General features: G+C 39.7%; 1 protein-coding gene across 1 annotated transcript in view; it reads left to right on the top strand.

Moving 5' to 3' along the window:
* Nucleotides 1-14,268, top strand: part of TATDN3 (TatD DNase domain containing 3) — a 25,155-nt gene that overhangs the window by 4,037 nt on the left and 6,850 nt on the right. Inside the window, exons 3-8 of the mRNA XM_011938776.1 lie at nucleotides 128-212; nucleotides 5,503-5,565; nucleotides 7,105-7,214; nucleotides 7,381-7,436; nucleotides 10,357-10,469; nucleotides 14,109-14,189. Of these exons, the coding sequence (XP_011794166.1) occupies nucleotides 128-212; nucleotides 5,503-5,565; nucleotides 7,105-7,214; nucleotides 7,381-7,436; nucleotides 10,357-10,469; nucleotides 14,109-14,189 (508 nt within the window). The remainder of the gene's footprint in view (nucleotides 1-127; nucleotides 213-5,502; nucleotides 5,566-7,104; nucleotides 7,215-7,380; nucleotides 7,437-10,356; nucleotides 10,470-14,108; nucleotides 14,190-14,268) is intronic.

Raw genomic sequence — 14,268 nt, forward strand, 5'->3', positions numbered from 1 at the left:
CTCAGCCTCCCAAAGTGCTAGAATTACAGACATGAGCCACCATGCCCGGCCTCTACTTATTCTTTAGAATACATTGTAATATACTAGTCTACTATTCTTGCTTTCTCAATTGGTTCTACATTTTTAGGTATAATGGGTTTGTCCTGCCATGCTTGGGTGTTCATCCAGTTCAAGGACTTTCACCAGAAGAGCAAAGAAGTGTCACACTAAAGGTAACAGTCATACAAAACAGGAACCATTAAAAACAAACAAACAAAAGAATTATTTGACTCAGTAATCCTCCTCTTTCTAATTTATATTCTCAGGAGATAATCCAAAAGAAGGAAGCACTACCTTCTTTAACAAAGATATTTGTTGCAACATTATTCGTAATAGAGAAAAAGTAGAAACAACCTAGAGGTTCAGAAATAAAGGAATCATTAGTTAAGTCGTAGAGTGTTAAATATAATGCATTTATAGAAAATGAGGATTATAAAGTGTGTATAGCACATGGAAAATGCTTACTGTATAAAATAGGGAGAAAAGCAGGATACCAAATAGCATATTCACTATGAGTGACATCTACATAAGCATATATTCATAAGGAAAAGACTGGAGAGAAAACACAGAAATGATAGTAATTGTGATGATCTGTTAGAAATATGTGTAACTTTTTTCACTTTTTTTGGTACTGTAGTCATGTTGCTTTGGCACAAAAAGTGATAGAATATCTAGAAAAAGAAAGATACAAATTCAGAGGTGCCATATACTATTAGGGAACAGATGAGTTCAAATAAGTAGTATTATCTTTGAACATAGAACCATTGTTACAGGATTGCTCTCCAGCTATTAAATTGCACTGATTTTGTATCCGCTCTGAAAACATCCTACCCGCACGGTCTCACTGACTCGCGGTAGTCGGTATGTCTTATATTTCACACTTGTCTCTTGATTCAGCATCAGGAAGATCCACAGTTTCATGAGTGCTTTATTGCATAATGGGCTTGATAGCCCCATTTCAAAGAAGTAATGACTTTTTGTTACCTATGAATAAATTGAGATATAGTGCCATTTAAAAAATAATCACGTAGGCCGGATGCAGTGGCTCATGCCTGTAATCCCAGCACTTTGGGAGGCTGAGGTGGGTGGATCACGAGGTCAGGAGATTGAGACCATCCTGGCTAACATGGTGACACCTTGTCTCTACTAAAAGTACAAAAAATTAGCCAGGCATGGTGGCATGCACCTGTAGTCCCAGCTACTCAGGAGACTAAGGTGGGAGAATCACTTGAACCCAGGAGGCGGAGATTGTAGTAAGCCGAGATTGCTCCACTGCGTTCCAGCCTGGGCAACAGGGTGAGACTCCATCTCAAAAAAAAAAATAATAATAATAACAATAATAATAATAATAATAATAATGTATCTCTGTTCCTATATTAAGATACCTTAGGTAGCTCTACTTATTTCAAAATAAAATTCATGACCGGGTGTGATGGCTCACGCCTGTAATCCTAACACTTTGGGACACCGAGGTGGGAGGATCACTTGAGCTCAGGAGTTTAAGACTAGCCTGGGCAGCATGGTGAGACTCCATCTCTCAAAAAAAATAAAATAGAAATAAACAAAATAAAATTCATTCATTTCAGGTAAAAATGCTTATCCTGTAGCTATCCTGAATTGTTAAATATGATAAAATTAGCTACATTGCCAGATAGTCACAATTCTACAAATGTGGAATCATAGCAAGGCAGCGCTTCTTTCATTTATGTGGAGATTTATACTAATAGACATTCATTTAGTTAGGTAGTCAACCGGTGTGTACTGAGCACCTGCTACATGCCAAGCACTGCTGTCAGCACTGCAGACCCAATAATGAGTAAGATCCCTCTCATGGAAGCTAGATTCTAGATGGTGCAGACAGTCAACAATTACATCAACAGGAAAACTTTCAATAGCACTAAGTGCTTTGAAGACAGTAAAACAAGTTTATGTAGTAGGTGTTGTGGATGCTGGTTGTTAGATGATGTCATCAAGGAAGGACTCTCTGGTAGTGACAATTGAGCTGCAACCTGAATGTTACAAAGGAATCGGCCATGCAGAGAGAGGATCAGGGTCTTATATGCAAAGGAAACAGCAAAGCACAAAGGTCCTAAGGTAGGAATAAGCTCAGTGTAGTCAAGAAACAGAAAGAGGGCTGATGTGTCTAGAGGAAGAGAGGAAGTGATAGTGGTAAGAGGGATGGGCGGAGATCTCATACAGGACCTTGTTGGATTTTAGTTTACATGCAATGGAGGGTTTAATGTGAGAAGTACCAAGATGTAATTTATGTTTTAAAAAGATCCCCTGGGCTCTGGCAGTAAAATGAGTTTGGTGAAGAAAAAAAAAAGATCCCCTTGGCTTTGGTATGAAGAGTGAGTTTTGAAGAGGGCAAAAAATGAAAAGGGGAAAAAGTTAGAAGGCTACAAATGATGGTGGATTAGACCAGAGTACTAGCATTGGAGGTACAGAAATGACTGGATTTGGCATATATTTGGCATTAATATAGAGTTGATTGGACTGCTTAACTTACCAAAGCAATTAATATGCCAACAGTATGATAGGTACTTCTTTTTTTTTTTCTTTCTGAGATAGAGTCTTGCTCTGTCACCCAGGCTGGAGTGCAGTGGCGCATCTCAGTTCACTGCAGCCTCCGCCTCCCTGGTTCAAGTGATTCTCATGCCTCAGCTTCCTGAGTAGCTGGGATTACAGGCATGCACCACTGCACCCGGCTAATTTTTTGTATTTTTGTAGAGATGGGGTTTTGCCATGTTGGCCAGGCTGGTCTTGAACTCCTGGCCTCAAGTGATCCACCTGCCTTGGCTTCCCAAAGTGCTGGGATTACAGATGTGAGCCACCATGCCCAGCCGATAGGTAATTCTTGATTATCAAAGCAGATATGAACCCATCAAATGTTGTGATAATCCTCTGGAATAGACTAGAGATGAGCAGAGTTAGCCCTGTTTTATTCCAGTTGCGCTTGTAGTCCATACTGCAGTTTAGTTTTCTCCTGCTGATTAGATTATAAACCCCTTTAAAACAGGAAGTATGCCTCTTTGCACGTTTACAGGCTTCTAAAATATGTGGTACAAAGCTAGGTATGTAGTAAGTATTCATCAAATTAACTTGTTTTATAAGATGAATTGCCTAGCATCACACAAATCCTTTTAACATATTCCTGAATTAATTAATTCATTCAATAAATATTATTACCAGGCACAGTTTAGGCCCTGGGGATGAACCACAATGAACTGTGGTGAACCACAATTCACTGGTGGCATTCTGCTGCACCTGCATGCAGGGTATTTGCGCTCTGGTTAGCCACTGTTTTTATTTGTCCCACTTCACTAATTTCTGTTAAACACCCTGTTCTAAAGGTTCTGAAGACTAAACATTTTCTATAATAAATCTATTGTAATTATTTAAAATCATTCTGAATAAATCTCTTTGCTTTGATCCCTTTTGCCCTCCTTCCTTCTTTCATTCATTCCCTTTTTTGTCCCTTCCATTCTTCCTTCAGCAGCATGGTGGAAACAGCATGCATGAGCTTTGAGGTCAGAGGGCCCTGGCCTACGGACTTCTGTGATCTGTGGCACATTACTTACCTTCACCAAGTCTGAATTTCCTCATTTATAAATGATGAATAATTATATAGTAGTATTACGCCCAATCATAAAGTATAGGGGTATATAATCTTTTTTGTACAAAAACCGTAATAGGGTGGGGTGCTATGGCTGACTCCTGTAATCCCAACACTTTGGGAGGCTGAGGTGAGAAGATTGCTTGAGGCCAGGAGTTGGAGACCAGCCTAGGCAACATAGCGAGACCCCATCTCTACACAAAAATTAAAAATATTAGCCAGGCATGGTGGCACATACCTGTAGTCCCAGCTACTCGGGAGGCTGAGGTAGGAGAATCGCTTGAGCCCAGGAGATCAAGGCTGCAGTGAGCTATGATCGCATCACTGCACACTCTAGCCTGGGTCACAAGCTGAGACCCTATCTTTAAACAAAAAAAACACACAAAAGTATAATAGAACCATTAGCTGTTAAGGAACTTGAGACATTCTGAAGGGAGTGGGGATAGAACTGAGGGCAGAAATAGACCTACAAATAGCCTTATAAATATGTTTACACCTACTAAAATGAAATGACAAAGACCACACACACAAATGCATTTGTACATATTAAATAAGTAATATGAATTATATTCTACTATTAATTTTTATTTATCATTCTTGACTTGCTGAAAGCTTCCAAATCTATTTTATTAGGAGTTTGAATAGTCTTACTATAAATCTGTTTTGCTTTTTCATAGATAATACGTATTCCAAGAGGCATGGTTTTTTCTTCGTCTGATCTTCCTCCAAGTGTGTAATTTCTGTGACTCAGGCTTTCTAAGTGTTAGACATTTCCTGGGTGATTTCTCCTACTTCTCCAGTCCCTCTGAGATCTTAGCGACATAGAGTAGTTTGGATGTGTGATATGGAAAAAGCTTTGCCTGGAACTGTTTAACCTACTCAGCTTGTTGTCAAATAGCTTTTCTGACATCTAGGGTCATATACCCATCATTTTTCATGACAATGTTAATTCTTCTTCAAGTCTACTAGAATGTATTTCAAGTCTACTAGAATGTATTTCAAGGCCTTAACTTACCCTCCTTCATCTTTGTTCTCTCTCAAAGTTGTAAAATCTACTCCTGTTCCTCTATCATCTGCTTTATCTTCCTTTTCTTAATTCTGTCTTGTTCTGATTATCCTCAGGAGAAATACTTTGCAATCTATATATCCTGAAACTAAAATGTGCAATGTAGTCTAAAAGGCATCTAAAAGCAATTTCCCATATATTTGTTTTCCCTACCTAAGAAGGGAACCCTCACAGGGTAAATTATCCTCAGTGGAAAAGGTAATATCATTGAAACTAATGGTACACAGCTACTTCAATATTTTAACAAATATATATGAGACACTCATTGTTTATATTGCTGGGCATTTAGGACAAGTAGTTAAAGCAGGACTAAAGGCAAATGAAATCAGTGAAAACAGTGCAAAGAAAGTATGCGATTATTATTATAAACTCACCAACCGGACGAATTCTAAGGGAAGAACACAACAATGCAGTCGCAAAGCTCACATGCAAAGATGACTCCCTGGTGGTTTGCCTCTCTTTTTCTTAGTGATTGCAGAATGTCCAAATGCCTCCTAAATGTCAGGAAATAACCCCTAAACAGAAGGCAATGTTTAAGTGGTGCTCTTCATAAAAAGTCATATTCTTGTAACCCGAATGGGTATGGGATATGTTTCTACTCAAATTTACAGGTAGAGGTACTCACCATTATAGAAAGATTACTATTGCTAGTTCTTTGACTGCTTAAATGGATTAAATGTATGTAAAGCACCAGGATAGCATAGCACCTAGGACATAATAGGAGCTTGTGAAATGGCAGTTCCCTTCTTCCATTTTAACAATTTTACTTTTTTTCTCCCAGGATTTGGATGTAGCTTTGCCCATTATCGAGAATTATAAGGATCGGTTGTTGGCAATTGGAGAGGTAAATACCCACTAGCTGATCAAACGACTTTTAATTCAGACTTCTATATGATATATGAAAATAATTTTTAGTTCAGTATTGGTGATTATAACTGACTTGTATAATTATGTTCACCCTACTTAGCCAAATAATAATTTGTTGATACTTCTTTAATAAGCAAGAAAGCTTGGGGATGAAACAATCAAAAGCCTTGCATAGGCCTACCTTAAGTGGAGAAAAATAATAGCATTTCTAAATACTTTGCTTTTTTTTCTTGTGCTTAAATATGGGCCCTTGCTCTGGTGAGTTAATATAGTATCTATAATTCTTCATAAGTAATTTAGAAACACACTTTAAATGGGCTAGAGTTTGTAATTAAAGAACTTTTTTATTTAAATATTTATAATTGTGATTTTTTTTTTTTTTTTTTTTTTGAGACAGAACCTTGCTCTGTCACCTAGCCTGGAGTACAGTGGTACAATCCCAGCTTGAGCGCAGTGGTGCAATCCCGGCTCACTGCAACCTCCGCTTCCCAGGTTCAAGTGGTTCTCCTGCCTCAGCCTCCTTACTAGCTGGGATTACAGGCATGCACCACCAACCCAGCTAATTTGTATTTTTAGTAGAGACGGGGTTTCACCGTGTTGGCCAGGCAGGTCTTGGACACCTGGCCTCAAGTAATCCACCCACCTTGGCCTCCCAAAGTGCTGGGATTACAGGCATGAGCCACCATGCCTGGCCACTTGTGAAATATTTTTATTACTTGGTAATAAATTCCATTTTTAATTAAAGACAAAAGATAAGAATAACACTTAAATTCAAAATATAGTTTATAGAATGCATGCCAAAATAGTCCCAGGAGAAGGAGTCATCTGTAGTCTGTGCCGTCCAATATAGTGGCCACTTAACAGCTCCTGAGCATTTGAAATGTGACTGCTCTGAATTGAGATGTGCTATAAGTGTAAAATACACTGTGTATTTCAAAGTTTTAGTACCAAAAAGGAAGAAAAAAGACTGGGCACGCCTGTAATCCCAGCACTTTGGCAGGCCAAGGCGTGCTGATCACTTGAGGTCAGGAATTTGAGACCAGCCTGACCAACATGGTAAAACCTTGTCTCTACTAAAAACACAAAAATTAGCTGGGCGTGGTGGCAGGCACCTGTAATCCCAGCTACTCAGGAGGCTGAGGCAAGAGAATCGCTTGAACCTGGGAGGCAGAGGTTGCAGTGAGCTGAGATCGCGCCACTGCACTCCAGCCTAGGCGACAGAGCCAGACTCCATCTCAACAAAACAAAACAAAAAAAAGGAATATAACATAACTCAATATTTTATATTGGCTACATGTTTAAAATAATAATATTTGGGATATATTGGGTTAAAGTATCTTAAGATTAATTTCACCTGTTTTTGTGAATATTTTTAATGTGGCTACTAGAATTAATATTTTTATGTGGCTTGCTTTTCTGCCTCGCATTATATTTCTATTGGATAGCGTCAATCCAGAGATCTCTTTTGAGGTTCCTTAAACCTAAATATGTAATATCTTTTATTTTTCTGCTCTAGGTTGGACTAGATTTCTCCCCTAGATTTGCTGGCACTGATGAACAGAAGGAAGAGCAAAGACAAGTCCTAATCAGACAGATCCAATTAGCCAAAAGACTAAATTTGCCTATGTAGGTTAATTATTTTTTTATGTTAATAGCTATAGAGCAAATTAAATAATGATCAGAGTTCTCCTGAAATGGAACTCTACATTTATCTTTCTCTGAACTACTTTAGTAGATCAAAAACACTACTTTCAGGGTGGTACTTAAAAGAAATGTTGTTGTCGTTAAACAGAAATGTGCACTCACGCTCTGCTGGAAGACCTACCATCAACCTTTTACAAGAGCAAGGTATTTCATTTCCTGAGAAAAATAGGCCTAATTTCAAGTTTGACAATTCCAGTTTATGTTCTCACAAAGCAAGCCATGTTTTAATCTGATTTCTTGAAGGGCAGGGGCAAGAAAGGGGGTGAAAATCATCTAAGATGGTGTTGCAGGTCAGGCTATTGTTTACAAGGTTTTCAGTTAATTATCATATTTCCCAGGCCCAGACAGATTAAATGAAAAGTTGAATAAAATAATTTATGTCCCTGAATTTAAAAATTAGCAGCTTCATAAAAAACAAAACAAAGCAAAATTAGCAGCTCCAGTTTCTTTTATTTATTTATTTATTTGTTTTTTTTTTGAGACAGAGTCTCACTCTGTCACCCAGGCTGCAATGCAGTGGCGCAGTCTTGGCTCACTGCAACCTCTGCCTCCTGGTTTCAAGCAATTCTCCTGCCTCAACCTCCCATGTAGCTGAGATTATAGGCACCCACTATCACGCCCAGCTAATTTTTGTATGTTTAGTAGATCTAGGGTTTCGCCATGTTGGCCAGGCTGGTCTTGAACTCCTGACCTCAAGTGATCCACCCACCTCAGCCTGCCAAAGTGCTGAGAATACAAGAGTGAGCCACCATGCCCAGCCTATTTTATTTTTTGAGACACAGTCTTGCTCTGTTCCCCAGACTGGGGGGCAATGGCACAATCTTGACTCACTGCAACCTCCACCTCCTATGTTCAAGCTATTCTGCTTCAGCCTCCCAAGTACCTAGCAGTACAGGTGTGCACCACCACACCCAGCTAATTTTTGTATTTTTAGTAGAGATGGGGTTTCACGATGTTGGCCAGGCTGGTCTTGAACTCCTGACCTCAGGTGATCTACCCACCTCGGCCTCCCAAAGTGCTGGGATTACAGGCATGAGCCACTGTGCCCGGCCAGCAGCTCCAGTTTCTTAATCAGCTCAGTCAGCTGATTAATGAGGAAAAGGTTAAAAAAAGAAGGGCTATCACACAGCAATCACATTGGGTCACTGTTTTGTATGTTTTCCAGCTGCTGCTTCAGAAATGCAGAATTTACAGAAATACAGATTTTGGCCATCATACATAAACACACTCTTTTTTGTTTGTTCCTAAAGTAAATTTACATCTTATAGCATTATTTTTCAAGATTTTAAAGGTGCCATCTACAATCAGAAATATAGTTTATTTGGAGACTCATATTTACATAAAGAAAGCTAACAAAAGTTTAACAAGCAATCCATATATGTGTATGTATATGTGTATGTATAGGTATGTGTGTGTGCTACATACACACACACACATATATACATATAAGCACTCATTATTGGTTGTGACCTACTAAGTTGGTTTCATAACTTACTTATGGTCATAACTCTCTAATGGTCATTCATACCATTTGAAAAAACTCTGTCAAATAATAAAGTAAATGTAATTGCCTGCAACTAGAAATCAGTAATGAATAGTTCTGAAGTCACTGAAAGCATGATTTTTATGCAAGCTGAGCAGCTACCCTTTAAGAACTGGGGATAGTTTTATGAAGCTCACTCTATGGAATTTGTGTCACTTAGTTCCCCGTTTCTTCTTTCACTAGCATTTTTGTTAAGATAATCCATTTGACTGCCTAAAACCCTCCTGTGAGAAACAATTAGCTCACAGACTTCTAGAAAAGATCTGATGGTGCAGGAAATTTATTTGTCTTTAAAATTGAATATTTCTCCTTTTTTTTTTTGAGACTGGGTCTCACTCTGTTGCCCAGGCTGAATTGCAATGGGGCAATCTCTGCTCACTGCAACCTCCACCTCCTGGGCTCAAGAGATCTTCCCACTTCAGCCCCACAACTAGTTGGGACTATGGGCACACACCACCACACCCTGCTAATATTTGTGTGTATATTTTTAATAGAAACTGGGTTTCACCATGTTGCCCAGGCTGGTCTCAAACTCCTGAGCTCAAGAGATCCTCCTACCTCAGCCTCCCAAAGTGCTGGGATTACAGACATGAGCCACTGTGCCTAGCCAACATTATTGAATATTTCAATTTTATTCTGAAGATTAAGAATTTTCTCTCTCTCTGTCGCTCTCTCTGTCTGTCTATCTATCTATCTATCTATCTATCTATCTATCTATCTATCTATCTATCTATCTATTTTTTTTGAGATGGAGTCTTGCTCTATTGCCCAGGCTGGAGTGCAGTGGTGCAGTCTCGGCTCACTGCAACCTCTGCCTCCCGGGTTCAAGTGATTCTCCTGCCTTAGCCTCCCAAGTAGCTGGGATTACAGGTTCCCACCACTACTCCCAGCTAATTTTTTTGTATTTTTAGTAGAGATGGGGTTTCACTATGCTAGTCAGGCTTGTCTTGAACTCCTGACCTCAGGTGATCCGCCCACCTCGGCCTCCCAAAGTGCTGGGATTACAAATATGAGCCACCGCGCCCAGCCTATATATATTTTTATTAGTTTATTTTTTGAAACAGAGTCTCACTCCAATGCCCAGCTTAGAGTGCAATGGTGCAATTGCAGCTCACTGCAGCCTCAACATCTCAGGCTCAGGTGATCCTCCCACCTTAGCTTCCTGAGCAGCTGGGACTATAGGCCTGCACTACCATGCCCAGGTAAATTTTGTATTTTTGTAGAGACAGGGTTTCACTATGTTGGCCAGGCTGGTTTCGAACTCGTGGGCTCAAGTGGTCTGCCTGCCTTGGCCTCCCAAAGTTCTGGGATTACAAGTGTGAGCCACTGTGCCTGGCTTAAAATTTACTATATTTTTATTCCACTCTTTGAACACTGTACATTTATCCACCCTTTAGAAGTTATAAAACCTCTTGTTTATATCCTAGTGACCAACATTTACTTAAAATTTCAGACTTCTGTTATTTAATTTGATTAATGGGAAATAAAATGGAATTCTGCCTTATCTTTCATTTTTGAAAGGTGCTGTCAAGGTACTGCTGCATGCATTTGATGGTCGGCCATCTGTAGCCATGGAAGGAGTAAGAGCTGGGTACTTCTTCTCAATTCCCCCTTCTATCATAAGAAGTGGACAGGTAAATTTTGTCATTGAAACTCATCTAACACTTTATGAAATAAAATTTAAAACATGAGCTTTTATTACATACTTATGATACTATTCTAGTTACTTTACAAAAATTAATCTTAGGTCTTTACCTCACATATATATAAAAATGAACTCAGAAATTAATCAAAGACTTAAATATAAAACCAAAATAAGGCCAGGCACAGGGGCTCACGCTTGTAATCCCAGCACTTTGGAAGGCTGAAGTGGGTGGATCACCTGAGGCCAGGAGTTTGAGACCAGCCTGACCAACATGGTGAAACCCTGTCTCTGCTAAAAATACAAAAATTAGCTGGGCGTGTTGGCATGTGCTTGTAATCCCAGCTACTCAGGAGGGTGAGGCAGGAGAATCACTTGAACCAGGAGGTGGAGGTTGCAGTGAGCCGAGATCAAGCCATTGCACTCCAGCCTAGTCAACAAGAGCAAAACTCCATCTCAAAAAAAAAAAAAAGTAAAAATTCCTAGAGGAAAATAGGACTTAATTTGTATGACTCCTTCATTAGGCTGTGGCATCTTAGATAGGTCATTAAAATCATAACCAAAGAAAAAAATTTATTGGACATAATCAAAATTTAAAATTTTCACAATAAAAAATTTAAGACTTTTATAATTCAAAGCACATTATCACAAAAGTGAAAATACAACCCTCAGAAAGATAAAAAATCTTTTCAAACCATGTATCTGATAAGGGTCCGGTATCCAGAATATATAAAGTACCATTACAACTCAATAAAAAGACATAACCTGATTAAAATATGTGCAAATTATTTAAATTAGATATAGCTCTAAAGAAAACATACAAATGGCCAATAAGCTCATAAAAAGATGCTCAACCTCATTAACCACTATGGAAATAGAAATCAAAGGTACAGTGAGAGATACCACTTTATACCACTAAGTTTGGCAGTTCCTTAGAAACGTAATAAAATTACCACGTGACCCAGCAATTCCACCCCTAGGTAGATACCCCAAAGAGATTAAAACATATGTCCACACAAAAACTTGTACATAAATGTTTATAGCAGCATTATTCATAATAGCCAACAAGTAGAAACAACCTAGATGTCTTTCAGCTGATGAATGGATAAATAAAATGTGCTATATCCACACAGTGGAATATAAAGTCATAAAAAGGAATGAAGAGGAATAAAGTCATGAAAAGAAATGAAGTACTGAATCATGCTACAGCATGGATGAACCTTGAAAACATTATACTAAGAGAAAGCGACCAGATAAAAAAAACATATCTTGTATTATTCCATTCATGTGAGATGTCCAGGTGAGGCAGATCTATAGACACAAAATAGATTAGTGGTTTCCAGGATTTTGAGGAGAAGGATAATAGGGAGTGACAGCTAATGGGTATGGGGTTTCTTTTTGGGGTGATGATAATATTCCAGACCTAGATAATGGTGATGATTGTACAATTTTGTGAATATAGCAAAAAACACTGAATTGTATACTTTTAAAGAGTAATATTATGGTATGTGAATTACAGCTTTAAAACTTAAAAAACTAGGCTGGGCGCAGTGGCTCACACCTGTAATCCCAGCACTTTGGGAGGCGGGCAGATCACAAGATCAGGAGATCGAGACCATCCTGGCTAACATGGTGAAATCCCGTCTCTACTAAAAAATACAAAAAATTAGCCGGACATGGTGGCAGGCACCTGTAGTCCCAGCTACTTGGGAGGCTGAGGCAGGAGAATGGCGTGAACCTGGGAGGCGGAGCTTGCAGTGAGCTGAGATCACGCCACTGCACTCCAGCCTGGGCGAAAAGTGAGACTCCATCTCAAAAAAAAAAAAAAAAAAATTAGCCAAGTGTGGTGGTGTGTGCCTGTAGTCCCAACTACTTAGGAGGCTGAGGTGGGAGGATGGCTTCAGCCCAGGAGATGGAGGGTCCAGTGAGCCGAGAATGTGCCACTCCACTGCAACATGAGTGACAGAGCCAGACTCTGTCTCAAAAACAAACAAAACCCTTAGATTTATAAACATAAAGCTTTGAGTGCCTTAAAGTGGATGTTAGAAAGAAACACTGAATGTGATGAGGGTGGAGAAACAACAGAAATCACTTCCTTGTTAATGTTGGCATGTGATAACAGATGTTTGGATTTCTGCTTGCTGGGTATACCTCATTTTTGCTGTGGTTACTATTTTTTGGTTTCCCTAGAAGCTTTGGATAACTTCTAGGAATTAGTGTTTATATTTTAACACAACTTTTAGTAGTGGAATTATGAGAACATCCAGTTAGCATTTATCAATTGAATTGTTTTTTTGAAGCAGAGTCTCACTCTGTCACCCAAGCTAGGGTGCAGTGATGTGATCTTGGCTAACTGCAATCTCCACCTCCCAGGTCCAGGCGATTCTGCTGCCTCAGCCTTCTGAGTAACTGGGATTACAGGCATGTACCACAATGCCTGGCTAATTTTTTAATTTTTTTTTTTCCACTCTTGTTAGGCTGGAGTGCAGTAGCGTGATCTCAGCTCACTGCAACCTCTGCCTCCTGGGTTCAAGTGATTCTGCCTCAGCCTCCCAAGTAGCTAGGATTGCAGGCGCCCGCCACCACGCCCAGCTAATTTTTGTATTTTTAGTAGAGATGGTGTTTCACCATGTTGGCCAGGCTGGTCTCAAACTCCCAACCTCAAGTGATCAGCCTGCCTTGGCCTCCCAAAGTGTGGGATTACAGGTGTGAGCTACCACAACTGGCCTGTCAATTGAATAGTAAAAAATAATTTTTTTTTTTTGAAATCCCAAAGTATGGGATTATAGGTATGAGCCACCACACCCGGCTTAATTTTTGTATTCTCAGTAGAGATGGGGTTTTATCATGTTGCCCAGGCTGGTCTCAAACTCCTGGTCTCCAGTGATCCACCCAGCTCAGCCTCCCAAAGTACTGGGATTACAGGTGTGAGCTACCACAACTGGCCTATCAATTGAATAGTAAAAAATAATTTTTTTTTTTTGAGGCAGAGTTTTACTCTGTTGCCCAGTCTGGAGTACAGTGGTGCAATCTCGGCTCACTGCAACCTTGCCTGGCTAATTTTTGTATTTGTATTTATATATATATTTTTTATTTTTTTGAGACAGAGTCTTGCTCTGTTGCCCAGTCTGGAGTTCAGTGGCATGATCTCGGCTCACTGTAACCTCTGCCTCCTGGGTTCAAGTGATTCTTCTGCCTCAGCCTCCTGAGTAGCTGGGATTAGTAATAGGCGCCCACCACCATGCCTGGCTAATTTTTGTATTTTTATTAGAGACGGGGTTTCACTATGTTGGCCAGGCTAGTCTCGAACTCCTGACATTGTCTTCTGCCTGCCTTGGCCTCCCAAAGTTCTGGGATTACAGGCGTGAGCCACCACGCCTGGCAATTTTTGTATTTTTAGTAGAGACAGGATTTCACCATGTTGGTCAGGCTGGTCTTGAACTCCTGACCCCATGAACCGCCCGCCTCGGCCTCCCAAAGTGCTGGGATTACAGGCATGAGCCACCGCGCCTAGCCTAAAGCATGAATTTTAAGTTCTTGCAGAATAAAATGCATTATTAGCATGTCAATTTAATGCTCTTTTTCTTTATTTCTCATGTTTTAAACTTACTTGGTTTTTCTTTTCTCTAAGAAGCAGAAACTTGTGAAACAGTTGCCTTTAACTTCTATATGCTTAGAAACAGATTCACCTGCACTAGGACCAGAAAAACAGGTAAATGGTTTTCTTTTTTTTTTTTTTTTTTCAGACGGAGTCTTGCTCTGTCGCCCGGGCTGTACAGGCGCCCGCCACC

The sequence above is a fragment of the Colobus angolensis genome, unplaced genomic scaffold, assembly GCF_000951035.1.
Source record: "Colobus angolensis palliatus isolate OR3802 unplaced genomic scaffold, Cang.pa_1.0 Scaffold100, whole genome shotgun sequence".
Classification (NCBI taxonomy): Eukaryota; Metazoa; Chordata; class Mammalia; order Primates; family Cercopithecidae; genus Colobus; species Colobus angolensis.